The sequence below is a fragment of the Marmota flaviventris genome, chromosome 4 (assembly GCF_047511675.1).
Source record: "Marmota flaviventris isolate mMarFla1 chromosome 4, mMarFla1.hap1, whole genome shotgun sequence".
NCBI lineage: Eukaryota > Metazoa > Chordata > Mammalia > Rodentia > Sciuridae > Marmota > Marmota flaviventris.
Genome location: NC_092501.1, coordinates 24,320,944 through 24,340,242, shown reverse-complemented (window position 1 = coordinate 24,340,242; position 19,299 = coordinate 24,320,944). Strand labels below are relative to the sequence as shown.

The window sequence follows — 19,299 nt, the reverse complement described above, 5'->3', positions numbered from 1 at the left end:
TCTTTCTTCAGTTTGTTTTGTTTTGCCAACTGAAATTCCACCAATCCAAAATTCATTCACTGACCTAGTAGCCTCTTTTAAAAATACAAATTCTTCTATGAGAATTATGGAGATAGTAATTGTGGATACTTTAGGAGAAACTGAAGAAATGTGAAAGTTGGAGATTAAGGGAGGCAGATTAGTTTTTTGGAGCATGCCAGTGTTCAATTTTAGAGGGAGTCTGGGGAGGCTACTGTAGTCCAGTAGTAGCTTCCCAGGGCTAGGGAGAGGAGCATGAAGATTGTGGGTCCTGGAGGATGAAAGAGTAAGAGAATTTTCAGAAAGGTGATCAAAAGGTGCCAGAGGCAAACTGTAAAATGCTAATGCATTTTGAGTTTAGTGTTTTTACTTTTGCTCTTTCTGCTATAACCTCCTTCTCCATATTGAAACCAAGTATGCTCTTTACACATTTGGGTTTATCAAAATGTGTTTGTAGGAGTTTTAGATTTCTGTTATTTCTGTACACATTTAAAAGATTTTGGGTGCCCGTTGAGCAATTAACAGAATTTTTAAAAAGGTCTTGATAAAGAGTTTTTAGGTAGTAGCTAGTAGGCAGGTCAGGTGCTTTGGGGTATAGTAGAGGCACTGTCTTTCTAGTAATTATAAAATCACACATCCAACCCTGGCCCTAGTGGAGGAGTGCTTTTGGCATTATTGCTGTTGGTTAAATAGATTTTGATTCCCTGTCCTGACAGCGTTTAAACTTACCAGAGAACCTTTTCAAAAAAAATTGCCAGCTGCCCTCAGATTTATAGATTTAGATATTTTAAGGGATAAGTCCCAGGAATTCATTTTGAAGTGTTTTGTCAGTAAAAAGGCAGAGGTATCTGAGAAATCACAAAAATGAAAAGATGAAGAAAAAGTGGTTGATATGTAAGTTATACTAATTATCCATTTATGTAAAACATTCACTTGTTCCTAATTATGTAGTGTCAGAGAAGTTATGTATGTATGTAATCAAAATGCCCAATTTTACTTTTTAAAAAAATTGAATTTATCCATAAAGGAGGTGGAGTTCGGAGGTCAAAGTTTAAGGGTTAGAGGCTAGTCTCCCTGCTTTATATTCTTATTTCACATGTATAATTGTCAGGGCTGTGCATCTGTTTTTATTTTTAACTTTTTTTAATATTTATTTTTTAGTTTTAGGTGGACACAATATCTTTATTCTATTTTTTTTTTAATATGGTGTTGAGGATCGAACCCAGCATTCCGTGCATGCCAGGCGAGTGTGCCACCGCTTGAGCCACATCCCCAGCCCTATTTTTATTTTTGAAGAAAAAAATGTTTCATTTCTTCAGTATTCCTTACATAAAACCTAACTAAAGTAAAAATCTCACTCAGGAAACAAGAAGACAAAAGAAAACATTGAAGAAAACACGCAAATTTATTGTCGATGGTGTAGAAGTGAGTGTAACAACATCGAAGATAGTTACAGACAGTGACTCCAAAACTGAGGAATTGAGGTTTCTCAGGTGAGTAGACAACATATTCTTTTTCATTTAAAAATTGGGTCTTAAAAAATGTTATTTCATAGGTGTGATTTTTTTCTGTCTTCCTCTCTGTTGTTAATTATTATTTTTTGTCACAGACGTCAGGAACTTCGAGAGTTAAGATTTCTTCAGAAAGAAGAGCAAAGAGCCCAGCAACAGCTCAATAGCAAGCTGCAGCAACAACGAGAACAAATATTCCGGCGCTTTGAGCAAGAAATGATGGTAAAGTCTTAGATTTTTGTGCCATTTTATTAATGAAATTTAATGCTTTTAATAAAACCCACCAGCAGGTTTCAGAATTTGTTCTCTGATTATTAGATGTTCTTGGTCTTGTATGTATTTTTGGCCTTCATTGCTTTGGTGTTCTGGATGCCTGTTTTAAAAAAATTATTATTATTTTTTTAAAGAATCCCAATCTTTTTACTGATGTATCGTGTGATGATTTTTTTCCCAGATAAAATCTGTCATGAAAACTTAGAATCATGAAACCAATAGATGGTTTATGAAGTTCTTAGATGTATCTACTGCCAGATAATTTTTCAGTGTTTCAATTCAACCTTTCAGTGTAGAATCCAAAATTTTAACCCTTCTAGAGCAGTTTCTTCAAAGCTGGCAGAGTGTTAGAACCTATGGGGACCCTTTTCAAACTTCACTTGTTTCACTGGCTCCCATAGTTAAGCTTCCATTTCCTTATTATTGCAGCTAAAGAAAACATTGCTGAATAGTCAAGGGTAATTGTTTTTTATTTGTATCCAGAATTGGAAAAGAAATTATTATTATTTTTTAATATTTATTTTTTTTAGTTGTAGTTAAACACAATATCTTTATTTTATTTTTTTTTAAATGTGATGCTGAGGATGGAACCCAGGGCCTCACATGTGCTAAGCAAGTGCTCTACCGCTGAGCCACAGTCCCAACCCCAGAAAAGGAATTATTAATGTGATACAAAATTTTGATAACTTTATATTGAATGTATGGCTTAAGGTAGGTTAGAAAAAAATCATTCGAAATAGTATTCAAGTTTTAAATATAGTCCTTTTTCTGTGTTGTAATTTTAAGTGGTAAGGATTGTTTAGTGTGAAGTGTGGCATTGTTGATTACTTGTATTAGATTGTTAATACAAATTCCTAAGAAAATAATGAAGTTTTTTTTCCTCATTGAATACTGGTTATATTCTCTTTTCCAAAATGTTTTGTTTTCAAGTTTCTTTGAAAAAGAAAATGTCCTTTACAAATATTTTAACCATACCTATTATTCAAAATTGCATTATTATTCAAATATTACATGAGTCTTTTGTTGAAAGAGTAGATATATAATTCTAATTTTGTTTCAATAGAATAGAATGTTAAGAGTCATAATGAAGAAAAGTAAATCTAAAAATGACAAATGATGTTATTAAAATGACTTCAAATGAACCCTTTGATTAACAAAAACACAAATTTATTGAATGAATACTGATATTATTCTAGTTTACTTGAGTAAATTCAAAGCAACTGGGTATTCTTCTGGGTTCTCTAAAAATTTTAAAAACTGTGCTACCTCTATAGTAGAAGTAAAAATATTTAACATGTTATAAATGTTATTCATTTTTTTGAAAAAATTTGTAAACTGTTTTAGTTCATTTCATTTGTTCATCATGGCAAAAGTTATATCATATTACTAAATTTAAATACTAGTTATGTGCTCTTAGTAAACATATTCACTGTACTTACTAATGAGTTAATATGGGTGATAGAATTAAATGATCTTACATTACAGTACATTGTTTTACAGGGTAAAAAGCGACAATATGACCAGGAAATTGAGAATCTAGAAAAGCAGCAGAAACAGACTATTGAACGACTAGAACAAGAACACACAAATCGCCTACGAGATGAAGCCAAACGCATTAAAGGAGAACAAGAAAAAGAGCTATCCAAATTTCAGAATATGCTGAAGAACCGAAAGAAGGAGGTAAGTGTAACTACTGTTTTTCATTTTTAAATCTATTTTTAAAGTGTAAATTTAATGCTGTCTGAGGAATTAGGAGTAATAAATGAGAGTCAAATAGTGCTGTCTTTCTTTAGGCCTGTCTTTGCAACAGTGATGCGGGATGGTAGCAGTAAAGTTAGATGTAATCCCTATTTTACTGCCAAGAAAACTAGAGTTAAAGAGGTTTTAGTGGCCTAATCAGGTTCACAGACTGACACTAAATGTCTGGCTAAACCTTGAACTGAATGTTTAAATAAAATCTAGTCCTTGTTCTAATCTACCATTCCTCTTTTATTAATGCAACACTTAAGACCTTACTTACATAGGACTTTTTTTCGAAGAAAGCTTATTTTGTTGTTATTTTCCCTGAAACAACTATAATTCATTTTATTATTTATTAATTATTTGCGTGTCATCTTTAATTCATACTTTTAGCACAGTTTTTCTTGATTAGCTTTATTGATTTTCTTAGACATTGTCCCAAACAATTGAATAACTTGAAATTTAAAAAATAATATCTAAGTTTATCAAATTGCAACGTAGTTTGAAAAGTCAAAACTGCAAAATATATGTAAAGTCATTTGACTAGAATGAGTTTTTCCATCTTTCCTGAAATCTTTCCATATTGTTGTAGAATTTATTTGTAGTATTATTTATTATAAAAGAGTGTCATCAGTTTGTAAGAAGGATTTCCATATATTGTTGTGTCTGTCTGTCCTCAAATTAAAACCACAAGACCTTTGTGTCCTAAGTAATTTTCAGAGATAATTTTATGATTAATTCTGCATCTTCAGTAGGAGGAGGAGTTAACCTTTTCATGATTTAAAAGACCCCAGGGAAATAATTATAATGAATTCTATTAGGACCAGGGAAAAAAAAAAAATCTCAACTAGTGAATGCTTTTTCTCTTTTTTTTATACTTCTTAAATACTGAGATTTATCAACTTTAATATTTAAATTATGAAGAAATTCAAACAATGCTTCTAAATCTTAAGGATGTGCTTAAAATGGGATAGAATTGAAGATTCATAAATATAGTGTGTGTATGATTTCTTTAGGTAAAGATGAATAAAATGGTTTGTAGATGAAGCTACCATTTCTAAAAATTAATTTTATTACTGTTTATTATATGTTTTATATAGAACTGCTGTATATTCCATGATGAGGGTATTTGCAATTTTTCTTGAAACCATGGGTAGTTTGATTAAGAGGCTATTCTTTGTATCAGATTAAAAATATTTTATGGGTAAATATATAACTTAATCCTAAATAAATAAGCCTTTAGTTATTGTTTTGAGGTAGAACTTTAGCTGGTGAACATATTTGAGATCATGATTGCATATTTTAAATAACTATATTATGTATTTTTCCCTTATTGCTAAACTTCTTGCATTTGGGGCGTCTCTTCCTTTTATTGGTGATTTGGTTTCATGAGGGATTACTGATGGGAAATTTTAAGTGCACTATTACATCAAAATCAGTCTCTTTCTTGGACCATCAATGGCATGTGGTGATTTGGAATCTGGTTTCTTTGGTGCTTCTACTTATAAATTTATGATTGCTTTTCATGTTAGATTACAGATCTATATTGGTAGATGGAATTCATATCTAGGATTTTGAAATGTTTTAAAGAAGGAACTCTAAAATATACTTCATTTTATAATATATTTTATATTAATAAATAGACTAATTACTATTAGTATAGTAATTATAATAGTATTACTATACTATTAATATATTAATAAGTATATTTGATATTATTAATATATGATAAACTATAATAAATCATAGTTTATTAAACTTATTTTAGAGTACTCATGTTACTGATTTTAAAGTTGACAAGCTTAATAAATTGTCAGCAAAGGAGAATGTTGTTCTAATTCCACAAAGTCATCAGTTATGTTCATTTAATCTCACCACGTATAAAAAGGTGTATTTTATTATCCATTTATTTCTCCTTTGTATACTGTAAGATTTGCTTTTTCTTTTCTTTTTTTCAGTCTCATTATGTGGATTTCATTTAGAGTTATTTCTTTGGTATTATGAAGCCAGTTATGAAAATTTGCACTTTTATAAATGGCATTAACTTTTCTTATGTCCAGTATTTCAAACAATGTCAATAGAAAACATTTGCAATTTTATGATCTTTCAAGGTCAGTTGAGCTTATCACCTTTACTTCAGCATTAGTGTTCTGAGTAATTCTTCACTGATTGTCTTTGGGTCTTTTTAAGAGAGAAAATGATATATAGGGATAATTAAGCAACTAATTAACCTTTGTATGGTACAGTGTACCTTTCTGCACTGAGATCAAGCATGTTCTATCCTTTTATTCTTTTTCACCAAACTAACACTTATGCTAATGCATGTTGAAAGAAACTTTCTAACAACTTGAATATTTGACCTATAGCTTATCTGCTCACATAAATGCTTGCTGTGGAGAAAGCATTATATCTCCACCTCCTGCATGCTTATACACTGTAGGTTATAAATGAAGTGGAGAAAGCACCCAAAGAGCTGAGAAAAGAGCTCATGAAACGCAGGAAAGAGGAGCTTGCACAAAGCCAGCATGCTCAGGTAACAGCAGCAGCTTAATGCTACTAAAAACAGAAAGCAGCATTTTCTCAGTTCAGTAAACTGTGATTGAAAGGGAAGACTTCAACTGTAATCATTAAGTCGCACTTCTCCGCATCCATAGATTCCCAGCTTCTTTTCATAGTGCTAAGTTCACACTATTGGTGACATTTAAATTGCTGATATGATCAAGTGGAATGTTTAGAAAGTTGACTTAAGATGAAAGAAACAAATATATGCAAAATCCACTGTTATCCAAATTTTAATTATGATGGAATCTTAAATTTTATGTAGTAATGCCTATGTTTGATAGCAGACTTTTAGAACAGAAAAATAGAGGGTGAGTATATAAGCATTGTGCTTAGGAAAAGATTGCCATTATTTATGGAAATAAAAGGCCATTATTTCTATAAAGCTCAAAGTTAGAAGAAAAATGGAAATTGCTAATGTTAAATGGTAGATCAAACATTTATTACTTCTAAGCTTGACCACATAAACAATTTTAAATTCAGATTTTAAATGTTAAGTATATTGTTTATCTCTTTGATTCAAAATCGAGAAATTAAATAGACAATTTTTACCTATATGGAGTTAAATAAACTTGATTCTAGGTTATGATAAGGCTTTATCTTAACATGTGGACATTATTTACAAAACTAGATATATTAGTTTTAGTTTTTTTTTCTATTTTGTAATATGGGGATTGAACCCATGCAAAGTAAGCATTTCACTCTTGAGCCACATCTCCAGCCCAATAAATTAGTATTTTTAACAGAATTTTCCACTGCATGTAGCTTTACAAAGTTCTTATACTAAGAATCTTTAAATTCATATTAAGCCTGAAGGGAAAGAGAAATAAATTCAATTTTAAGTTTGCATATGTCAGTTAAACAAAGAAGAGATATGGATTCATATTAATTGTTGCTTTGACTTATCCATTTAATATGGTTTTATGTGATTCAAAAAGTGACTCACAAATTTTTAGATTTTATAGACCCCATAAAAAGAAACAGAATCAACAAAAACTAGTGGAGGCAGTGACATGGATTTCCATTAATGTTTTTTGTGCCAAGTAAAGATATTTTAAATTTGCCATTTACTTGTTGCTATCATTTCAGAGGAGAGAATATTATAATGTTAAGGAAAATAAAATCTTAGAATTAAGATTTTAGTACCGCTAACTTACTTGAGTAGAATTAGTTTGCCCTTTTTTTTGCTTGCTATGAGGCAGTGAAAGATTTCATCTTGGCCTGGTGTAAGGATTACTAGTTTAAGGTAATGCTTAGCCATTTACTATGTGCCAAGCACTGTTCTAAATTTTAAATATTTGAATTCAATCTCAGAATAAACATTACTCCCATTTTAGAGGTAAGGTAACCAAACAGAAATGTTGAGTGACTCTCAGGATCACACATCTGATTACTGGTTGAGCCAATATTTTCATCCAGAAAAGGGGGGACTTATATGCATATTTCATATATTGAATCTCCGTACAACATACCATATTACCTCTGATTTAAGCTACTCACTCTCACTCTGTGCTTCATCTAAACTCTCATCTACTTGGTACAGTGGTTATTAGCCATTTCTTGTGACTAAAGTAAAGATGAATTCCTTGATGGCCACATACCTACTTTTGCTTAATTTGAATTTCAAACCATATAATAAATAACAATATAGCTTGCCTTATAACATAATGTAGACTATTTAAATTCTAAGTTCATTTAAATTCTAAAAGGTAATATATTAAACTGTAGAGTTGAATCTGAGAATTTAGTGTAGAATGAATTAGGTGATTCTTTGCTTTAATAAGTCTTCTTGGTGATTTTTCATTGAATTTTGTGGGCTTTTTATATTTTCCAACTAAAGCTGAAAATAATAGTAAATTCTTTCTGTAAACTTAATGAAGTGTTTAAAATCTAACAGGTTTCAAAAGTATTTATTCCTTTGACAAAGTTTCTAAAACTTGATAACTCTACAGTCTATTTTAAACTTTTTTTTTTTTTAGAATTAAGATATATTAGCTATATTCTTATGGAGCTAGAACATATTTAATCACCTAGTCCAGTGGTTTTCAGTCTGTTCTCCCAAGAGCTCTTCAAAAGTCAAGGAATGTTGGGTCTGTGGGTCCCTGATTCTATCTCAACTAAAGTAGCACCACTTTTTAAATCTGTTTATAAATAGATTTTTTTTGATGAGTTTTTGAAAAGGGAATACTAGTGGTTTAAAAAAAACAATGGCAACACACTAGAGTCTGGAAACCACTGGTCTAGTTCAAAAACTTTATTCAAGGCATGAGAAAGAGGCCCCTCTGTCAATTGAGTTGATCTAGGCTCCGAGAAATTAACATTTGTGTAATTACTCATTCCATTTATGAAAGTCATTCAGATATATTCTCATCTGGGAGGTGCATTGTATTCTGATCCACAGGGTGTTGCTCAGGTCATGATTCAGTCTTTTCAGTTGTCCTCTTGTGCAGTCTTCAACGCCCAAATGCAGGACGTAAGTCCCGCGTGCTTGTGGGAGGATGCCTTCTCCTGTTTTACCCACTCTTTCTTTGACTCACATGTGCCTTTTCATTGTTGACTTCATTTGCTAAAATCTAGAAGACTGATAGATGATAATGTCAGTATTGGCAATAATAGCCTGACATGAACTTTATTCTTCAGAGAGTTTTCACATCTGATTATCACTGCCACTATCCTAAAATGGGATGGAATGTATCTATTATACAGATGAAGAAATTGAGTCACAGAAGACTAAATGATTGGCCTAAAGTCACATAAGAAATTAATGGAAGAGCTGGAACTAGAACACTTCTAATACAGTGTTCTTTTTTTCTATCTATTCCACCACAAATTTTAATTTGAAATCTTCATCTTTTTAAAGAAGTAAAATATCTTTGCAATAGTATTTTATAAGCTTTGCACATGTGAGAAATTGAATGCTGTGATCAGATTTTTATCTTTGTGTGAAGTGACCTTTTGATTGCATATGTTTATGGAGATGTTTTAATTATGGATATGGTCAGAAAAGCCATAGTAAAAGTAGTGATTTTAGATTTAACTCTAGTTTTCATTTGTTCAAATTCTTAATAATGAATAGTGAGTTGCTATTCTTTATAGTTGTAAATTAAGTCTGGAATTTTAGGCTGTATTCTTTCTCACAGTTTCCATAGGGAAGACTAGTTCATCTAAAATTTTAATTTTTATTTGTGGTTTGATATATACAACTGGAGTAGAGAGAATACAGCTTGATTTCAACCCTTCCTTTTCCCCCCTCTCAAAATTAGACTTTCTTTTTTAAATTACTGGCAGATGTCCAAGTCTTATTATCATCTTCTAAAAGAGTAAGCAAAATATTTTTTTAACGAGGGAGAAATTATGAATTACGATCACTTTTCTGATCATTACCATTTTTGAGCAAATCTGAGTTAAAATGATCAAATAGTCCGGTATATCATATTTCTTTCTTATAGTTTTCTAGAACCCAAAGTTGTAGTTTTAATGCTTATAGTTATTTAATTAATTATAAAACTCCCTAATAGAATTTAAACGTGTACTTTTAAAGGACACTCATTTTATAATTTATGTACCCATTTTAAAAAGTGACTTTTGGTCTTAATAGTTTTGAGTTATTTTGTTGTCTTTTATTTGTTATTTCTAGTGATTTAAACATCTTTTTTTAAAAGGTAATTTGTGCAATATTTTTGAAATGTTTAATTTCTCTTAGAAGTTCTTAAGAGTAATTTCTAATTGTAAATTCCATTGTGAATGTATTGTACTTGGACTTTGATGTTAGAAAATTTAATGAATGTATTATAATGTAGAATTTCATTTTTTGAGGTGATGATATTTCATTTATTAATTTGTGTATGAAGGACATTGTCAGATAATTTTTAGCTTTAACATAAAAAATTATTTGTGTATTATACCTGACTACATCATTGTTCAGATCCTGCTTGCTTATTCAACTCCGAGGCACCTGGGTTCTTTGCTAACTCTGATTGTTAGAAACTGCATCTGTTTATTGGATTTGTAACTGCCTACCTTAATTTTTATTTGGTGATCCTTATTTTACCTTCTGGAGCACCTGAAGGTAAAAATTCTGCCTGCTTCTATGTAACTGTCTTTACCCTTTATGTTTTAGCTGCTTTAGGGTACACTTCTGTAGTACTGTTATTCATTGTAGGGCATGGCTTCTGGACTCTTTATCTCCAGCTTTGAGTTTTCTGTGGTTTAATTTTGAACTTTTGAAAGTATGATACTAAGGGAAGGAACTGACAATCCAAGACTAGGGGTAGTTGGGACCAGTAGAGTAGAAGCTCCTTGAAGGCAAAACTGTCTTTTATTAATTTTAATAGTCTATAACTTTAGTGCAATGTCCAGCGTTTACAGAATGCTGAATGAAGGTTTTCTTTGGACCTGACCTCTTTGTGTAATCTATACATATAAATGTATTATAGTAATATGTCCCAAAATTGCATAGATAAGAAATTGCACATTTACTGACTCCATTCTATACCTTTGCATTTGACTTCAAGTCTTCATATGTATATACTAGTTAAGTTAGACCATTGATTCTATCCATAGAGGTATTTTTTCTTTTTCTTTTTTTAATTTGTTCTAATTAGTTATACATGACAGCAGAATGCATTTTGATTTATTGTACACAAATGGAGCACAACTTTTCACTTCTCTGGTTGTACACGATGTAGAGTCGCACCATATGTGCAGCCAACATGTGCCTAGGGTGATAATGTCCATCTCATTCTATCATCTTTCCTCATGCAGGCATCTTTTAAAAATCCTTTTTGCAAACCAACACTAAAAATGTTAAACAAAAGAAACCCTTTAATATATCTGCAGGTTATAAGTTTATTAAACAAGTTGCATATAGAAATTCTGTAATTGAAGTTAGAGAAACAATTTTTATTACAAATATTTATTGTAGGGGAAAACAATCTTTTTTTTTTTTTTTTTTTTTTTTTGGTACCAGAGATTAAACTCAGAGGTGCTTTACCACTGAGCCACATCCCCAGCCTGGTTTTAGTTTTTATTTTGAGACAGGGAACAGGGTCTTGATAAATTGCTTAGGGCCTCACTAAGTGGCAGAGGCCAGCTTTGAACTTGTGATCCTCCTGCTTAAGCCTCTGAGCTGCTGAGATTATAGGTATGTGCCATCATGCCTGGCTAGAAAATAAGAATCTTGAACTCTCTTTGTGGTAATTGTGTGAAAGATAAGCATGGAGATTTTGCATTTGTTTAATAAAATTAAAACTCCATATTCTAGATTTTTACCTTTGTAGCAGCATACCATTAGTTCTACCTGGTTGTATATAACCATTTTAGCCCTTTACCTTCTATGTATTAGCTGCTTCAGGGCACACTTCTTTAGTCCTATTGAATTTAAGTATTCATTGAAAAATTTTGCCTATGATAAAGTTGTATAGGTAACTGTATAGATAAGCAGATAATTGTATTTTGAAGAGGCAACCCATTAGTCTTTTTTTTCTGCTACTGTATGTTTGTATTCATGCTAAAATACAAATGATGCTGAAACAGCAACACTTATGACTTAAATTACTTTGAAGAAACAGCCTGAACTGATCACTTCCAGAGACATTATTGTAAGGCAAATATTTTGAAGAACTTGCTAGACTACTATGTACACTCAGGACCAGGTTAGTAGTGATTCAGACCTTGTCAGACTGTCCAAAACCCAACAAATGGTTCCAAAATAGATTTTGGGGTTTGATCTTCTCTTATATATACAGGAGGGGGGATTATGGTAAAGTGCTGCTTCAACCCTAAATCCACAGTTAAATTGATCAGCATATCCCTTGAGTTAATCACCAGTTGCTATCATTGCCAAGCGAGGGATAGAGATCCAAATTTACTTTTTTTAAAGCATAAATTTGGCATGTCATATGTACTCAGCAAATACTTGTTGAATGAATTAGTAAACCCCAAACATGTTGGTAGAATCTTGTGATTATAAGAATTTTATTTATATATTTATATGTAACTCTCTTTTCTAATCCTAGTTTATATTTCTTTAGTCATACATTCTATTAAGTTTTGAAACTATTGTTCTTCTTTTGTAATAGGCTATAGAAAATAGAAACTGTATTTCTTTGTTGTGCAGGCTTAGTATTTTTCACTTACTCTATTTCTTAGAAAAATAAAGTTTAAAATTCTGACATTTGTTTTACTTTTCAGCTCTTTCATTGCCTTTCTTCCTAAAAGACATTTCTTATATATTTTTGTTCGTGTCATTCCATATTAGAAGGAGTTGCTCCATATTAGAGGGAATAGTCAGTTTTAGAAGCTGTAAACTTATTGTTTTCCAAAAGCTGCTAGTGTAATAGGGCATTTTAATTATGAATGTGTGTCATTCTTAATAGTGAATTTAGAATATTATGCATTCTAATTTTTTTTCAAAGTTGAATTGGATGACTAATACATGTATACTACATATGCACTATATAATTTGGGTGATTTTAAAATCTGGCTAACTTTGTAAACTTGGTTTAGAGATCTTGTTAACTGCTGGGGAAGTTAATAAGATTAACAGTGGTAGTAGAGTGCTCACCTGGGATGCTCAAGATCTTGGATTCTATTCCCAGCACCTCCGAAAGATAAAAAGAAATCTTGTTAATTACTAATATATACAGTCATATAAATAAATGGATATTTAGTTCTGTAGACACTTATTAACTGACGGTTAACTGTCTAATAGGAACAAGAATTTGTTCAGAAGCAACAACAAGAATTAGATGGCTCTTTGAAAAAGATCATCCAACAGCAGAAGGCAGAGTTGGCTAATATCGAGAGAGAGTGCCTGAATAACAAACAGCAGCTCATGAGAGGTATATGAAGTTTTACAGCAAGTGTGTATACATAAAATGGTATCTCAGAAACATTGTCGAGGTATACCTTGGAAATATTTAAATGTTTTACTTTGCTAGGGCAATAAAGGGAAAGTTAAAGAAAGCTATCTTTCTTTAGTAAATGAGAAAAAAGTCTTTTAAAATTAAGAAATACTACAAGATATAGACTTCCTTTATGAAAGTAGAAGTGACTATAAACACTTAAAACAAGGCTGGCTCAGGGCATGGTGGTACACATCTATAACCCCCAGCTGCTCCAGAACTCAGGCCAGCCTTGGCAACTTGGGGAGACCCTGTCTCAAAATTGAATTTTAAAAAAGGACTAGGTTATGTAATTGAGTGGTAAAGCACCCTCAGGTTCAATCCTCAGTACCTCAGGATAAAAAAGAGACAGCATAAAATAATTTAGGGGCTGATGCTCAGTGTGTAAAACCTCATGCTTAGCATGTGATAGGACCTGAGTTCCATTCCTAGCACCACACACACACACACACACAAAAACCCAAAACAAAACAAACAAAAAAAAAATGGAAAAAATGTTTTTCTGTACAGATAATGCTACAAATATATCTCAATAATTTTGAGTATTTATTATGCCTTGTAATTGTTGGTACAGTCAGTAGTTATGTAATAGGATGGAATTTTAAGAACTTATTTTCCCTAACAAGTTACCTTAGATTTTCTTTTCTTTCTTTTTAGAGAAATTTTGGTTCTTATTCATTCATTCATTCATTTTATTTATTTATTTAAATATTTATTTTTTAGTTGTAGTTGGACACAATACCTTTATTTTATTTGTATGTGGTGCTAAGGATTGAACCCAAGGCCCCACACATGCTAGGCAAGCTCTCTACTGCTGAGCCAAAACCCCAGCCCCAAGAATTTGTTTTTTTATAGTGGAATATTCTCAGTTTATAGGATATTAAAACAGAATTAAGAATGATAATGGATATTCACATTGATAATATTTTATTTATAGCTCATAGTATCCATTTGTGTATATAAGTTAGTATATAGATAAAACTTTTATGTAAATATTAAAATGAAGATCAAAGTATATTAGTAAAAAGAGCAAAGTGACTTTTTGAAAATTATTTTCTTCTAGCTCGAGAAGCTGCAATTTGGGAGCTTGAAGAACGGCACTTACAAGAAAAACACCAGCTGCTGAAACAGCAACTTAAAGATCAGTATTTCATGCAAAGACATCAGCTACTGAAGCGCCATGAAAAGGTTAATGAAAGGAAAATTCCTTAATTTTTTGGTTCTTTTTTAAAGTTTATGAAGCTATTTCATTTTGAAGCTTCTATTTCTTAAAGAATGCATTTCTATTTCTTTTTCTCTTATTCTGATTTATTTAATGAAGTTTGAAGTAATTATATCTTGGTCATTATTATAAATACAAGGATGATAATTAATTACAATGTCTAATGACCTCTATGTTGTAATCTACATTTTGTATCTCAGAAGTAGATATTTTGGTTCCTGTTGTGGTTCAAGTAAAAAATGTAGGTTCCCTGTACTTAGTAAAAGAATTTCAGTATAAGACTCTCTTACCACTAATTACTTTTCTTACAAGTTATTTTTTGCCCAATATCTTGCTGGTCACAGTACAATAAGGGAGATAGTAAAGGGAGATATGGGAAAAACAAGTGAAATCTTTGAACATATGTGTGGGAACTATGTATTAAATAATATTTACTTTACTGGATTCTGTTTAAAACATTTTTAGGAAACAGAACAAATGCAGCGTTACAATCAACGACTTATTGAGGAATTGAAAAACAGACAGACTCAAGAAAGAGCGAGGCTGCCCAAGATTCAGCGTAGTGAAGCCAAGACTCGAATGGCCATGTTTAAAAAGAGTTTGAGAATTAACTCAACAGCCACACCAGACCAGGACCGAGACAAAATTAAACAGGTAAATTAAGCAAATTATTCTCTTCATTTTTAGGTTTTGAAAATATGAGTGCCCTTTAGAAATGCTACATAATTGGTTGTAAACATTTAGTCCTACCTTGGAATTGTCAATATTCACTTTAAGACCTTGAGCTAGGCGCATGATATGTAGTAACTTAGTTGTTCCAGGGTGGTGACCCTAGAGGGCAAAGCCTTCCTTCCCATGCTGCACAACAGAGCTTGGGTCCTGGGAATGAGATGACATGAATAACTTTTTAAGTCAAAACATGTCTTCACTATAATACTTGCAATCACAAATCTCACACAAATTAAATGAGTTCACTAAGCAGTTAGAATCAAGATTTTTAATCAGAAGTTGTTCTATTTCTAGAATATGCCCCTACCCAGGTCATCATGTAGACTCCAATTCTGAGTCATAGCATATTATTTCTTGCATCTTTAGTTTATTGTATTCTAAGTTTTGTTAAATTTCTTAATTACACCTTTAAAATGTGTAGAAATTATATTGATTGTTAATTGTAATTTATCTTTGGTTTTTCTTTGTAGTTTGCTGCACAAGAAGAAAAGAGGCAGAAAAATGAGAGAATGGCTCAACATCAAAAACATGAAAATCAAATGCGGGATCTTCAGTTGCAGTGTGAAGCCAATGTCCGAGAATTGCACCAACTGCAGGTTATTGATTGATTGATTGATTGATTGCAGTACTGGGAATTGAACCCAGGGCTTGGCATATGCTAGGTGAATGCTTTGCCACTAAGCTACATTCCTAGCCCCCAACTGCAGTTTAGAGGCAGAAGCATGACAACAGAACTAGGCAGCTCAAGTGGATGGTTCAGAGAAAATAATAGCTAACAAAAGTAAACCGCATGTTATTTCTAAAAATGCTGGGATTGAAAGGTTGTCTTTCCTGCGAAGACCCAAATGAGGATCAATTTAGTATCATAGGTATTTGTTTATATTTTATATAACATGATTAATGTGATCATGAAGCTAAATTATAGCCTAAGAAGTGGAATCTTTCAGAAACAATTTTGAGTATGATTTTTAGTATATTTTGCAAGATGATGTGAATCTTTCAAAATGATGAAGGTAATTTTTTTGTTAGATTCTGAACTTAAAATTTATTTTCCTTTTAAAATTGATTTTTTTCTATTTTTTTTTTTTTGTGGGGGGGAAGGTAATTTAAATATATGGGAATTTTCTTCCTAAGATATGTAAAGGTTTCTTTATAGAGAGGGCTGTGTTTGGACCTCGCATGAAGTGTGCAGCCCTGCTAATATATAATCTAAAATGTTTAAAGTTTCATAGTAGTATCAACCTTGTGGATTACTCTACATTTGCTTATAATATACTGGAATAGAATACATCCTAATTCCACTTCCTGGTACCAGCTGGTGAAAAGGAAAAAAAGCAAAGACCCAAACTAATTCTTTCTGTTAAGTTCTTTTTAGATAGTATGTGAACCAATCTAATTTCTAAACTTATAAAAGTATGTCTACTTATTTCATAGTTTTTGGCTATTGGTTTTTAGAGGAAAATTTGTACTTCAGTAATAGGTTGATGATGAATAATTTATTATTTTGGAAGACGATGGTATTTGTGTAAAATTACTTGGTTGATCTAACATTTTTTAAATCCAAACTTTATTTTCAGAATGAAAAATGCCACCTGTTGGTTGAGCATGAGACCCAGAAACTCAAGGAGTTAGATGAAGAACATAGCCAAGAATTAAAGGAATGGAGAGAGAAATTGAGACCTAGGAAAAAGGTGACTTTAAAAGCTTTACTTAAAATGTTATGTTTTTACTCATCCATTACCCAGCTATTGGCTCTTTGCCTACTGTGTGTCAGGAACAGTGTCAGGGACAAGAGATGGAGATGAAAAGACAAAGTCCTTATCCCTAAAAGACTTCAGTGACAGGCAATTTTAAATTGGTGGGAATCATTGTCTGAAGGAGGTAAGTACAGGGTACAAGGGAAGGGAGCAGAATGCACAAGCAAAGGAAGAGGAATGCTTAAATTTTCCTGGAGACGTCAGGGAAAGCTGTAGAGAGAGGAAGTATCTTATAAGACAAGTGAGTCTTAAAGGGTGAGTAAGAGCTTGCAGGGTGGATAGGCAGATTGGAGTGGAATGGGACAGTTTAAGTAGAAAAAAGAGAATGAATAAAAATGATATATTCAGAGAATTGCAAGTAGTTCCCTATCATTAGAGGATGTGGGGGCCAGGGATTCCTGTGTGGGGGCATTAGGGAGGGAGAAAGAAAGGAAATGATGACACTGAGTCTGGACAGGTTCAGATTGACTAAGCCCTTGTAAGCTGTGTAAATTTAAAATCTAGGAAAATAGGAATGGCTTCTCTTCTTCCTCCCTCTTTTCCTCCCTCCATTTTTCTTGTTTGTACTCTATGTCCTTGGTCTCACTGGCTAACTATTTCAACTCTGTTTGGTTACCTTGCTGTGAGCCTTTCTCTTTGTTAACCTTCAAACTTGAACTTATTTTCTCATGCCCTTCCAGCTTGCTGTATGTCAGCCAGTCCTTTGTTCCATTCTTCTGATCAGTCAGTCAAGGAAATGTATATTTAGCCCCTACTATGTGCCCAAGGTTTACAGAATCAGTTAAGAGTATAGTTTTTTTTTTAATATTTATTTTTTAGAAGTAGTTGAACATAATACCTTTATTTATTTTTATGTGATGCTGAGGATCGAACCCAGGGCCTTGCATGTGCCTGACGAGCACTCTACCGCTGAGCCACAATCCCAGCCCCAGAGTATAGTTTTTAAGTTTTATTTATTTTTAAGTTTTTTGAAAAAGTAATAACATTCAACTGGTTCAGAGCTCTAAGGGGATAGAAGAGCAAACAGTAATAAATACTTTGTCTCCAGTTTCACTTTTAATTCCTTACAGTCTGGCTTCTGCCTCATAGGCCTTGTTGACAGGGTCACGAGTGAGTTGCTAATTAAATTCCCTGACTGTATTTGTTGTCATCAAAAATGTTATTTTAAAAAATTTTCTTCTCACCCTGCCTTTGTGACAATTCTGTCCATTTTTTGCTTTTCTTTTTTACCTTTTATGTGTCTTCTAATCTCCTAAAACATAGATGTGTCTGAGTTTTACCATTTCTGTTCTTTCCCTGGATGATATTGTATGTCATGGTCTTAGCTGTTGCATATTTAAGGACAGTTACAAAACTAAAATAGTAGAGTTGGGCAGGATGAACTCTTAAAATCATACAGGTACGTGTTCAAATCTCAGTGCTGACACTGAAAAATTTTATCATTTAAAATTTCTAGGTCCAGTTTTCCTTATGTGAAAAATAAGGGTGATACTATCTACCTAATTAGGGTTATTAAGAAAGCTAAAAGAAGTAATATGTTGTTGTTCATTGGTTTTATAATCAGTTTGAGCATCATGCTGCCATTTTCTATCTGGATATTTTGTTTCTCCTCACTTTATTCAGGCCTCTGTTCAAGTATCATCAGTGAGTCCTATTTTTGATCACTTCTTTATTTTTCTTTATAACATTCATCTTTAAATTTGTCTGTTGTGTTTTCTAGGAGAATATAAGCTCCTTAAAAGCTGTGACATCATCTCTTCATTCACTAATACATACTGAGCTACTAGAATAGAGTAGTTCCTGGCATGTTGTAAATGATCAGTACATACCTTGCAAAATGGGCTAAAGAATGTAGTCAGCAGACAAGTAGTCAGCAGATATCAAACCAAACTTTGCATCCTTTTTCCTCTTTCACATGTCTTACCTTTCCCTCCTCCCTTCAACTCCAGCCATTCTTCCTACATTCCCTACATTCCTTCCTCTTGACATTCAAGCTAGAAACCTAAACTAATTTCATTTCTGTAATACTCCACATTCAATCAGATGCCAGTTAATTTTGACTGTTTTTATAATATTTCTCCTTCTCTTTCCCACTGCTTATGGAAATTGTTTAGTAGTATCCTCATGGGCCCTCTGCCCTCTAGTTCACTTTCCTTTCTTCCTACTAGCATGCAGTCATCAGAGTGTGTATCCTCAAGAACAACTCCAAAACTGTCATAGTGGTGCTGATTAATCATTAGTTCCATCATAGTATAATATAAATGCCTCATTTTTACTTTGAAGCCTTCATAGTGTCACACTTGGACCTTTCTAGTTTTTGTCCCATTAGCCATTTTGTTCCCCATACATGCTCCAGCATGGGTAGAATCACCATTCCTCACACCAGTGCCATAGTTTCCTGACTTTGTGCCATTGTTTTAGCTTCACCTGTTTGGCATGCCTTCCTGGTCCTGCCTATCAGCTTCTAACCATTCCTTCGTGACTAAGCTCGTGTTTTACCTCTTCTGAGAAACCTCCTTGAATCCTTTCATATTTTTCCTGTACTTTTTTTGGCCTGAACACAGCACTTTTCTCTAAATCACTTG

At 32.5% G+C, this 19,299-nt stretch overlaps 1 protein-coding gene across 1 annotated transcript in view; it reads left to right on the top strand.

Annotated features, from left to right (window-relative positions):
• The window catches only part of Slk (STE20 like kinase), a 61,242-nt gene that overhangs the window by 37,600 nt on the left and 4,343 nt on the right, over window positions 1–19,299 (top strand). Inside the window, exons 10-17 of the mRNA XM_027930077.2 lie at window positions 1,381–1,511; window positions 1,628–1,751; window positions 3,303–3,482; window positions 12,814–12,943; window positions 14,070–14,194; window positions 14,694–14,882; window positions 15,428–15,553; window positions 16,535–16,648. Coding sequence (XP_027785878.2) covers window positions 1,381–1,511; window positions 1,628–1,751; window positions 3,303–3,482; window positions 12,814–12,943; window positions 14,070–14,194; window positions 14,694–14,882; window positions 15,428–15,553; window positions 16,535–16,648 — 1,119 coding nt within the window. The remainder of the gene's footprint in view (window positions 1–1,380; window positions 1,512–1,627; window positions 1,752–3,302; window positions 3,483–12,813; window positions 12,944–14,069; window positions 14,195–14,693; window positions 14,883–15,427; window positions 15,554–16,534; window positions 16,649–19,299) is intronic.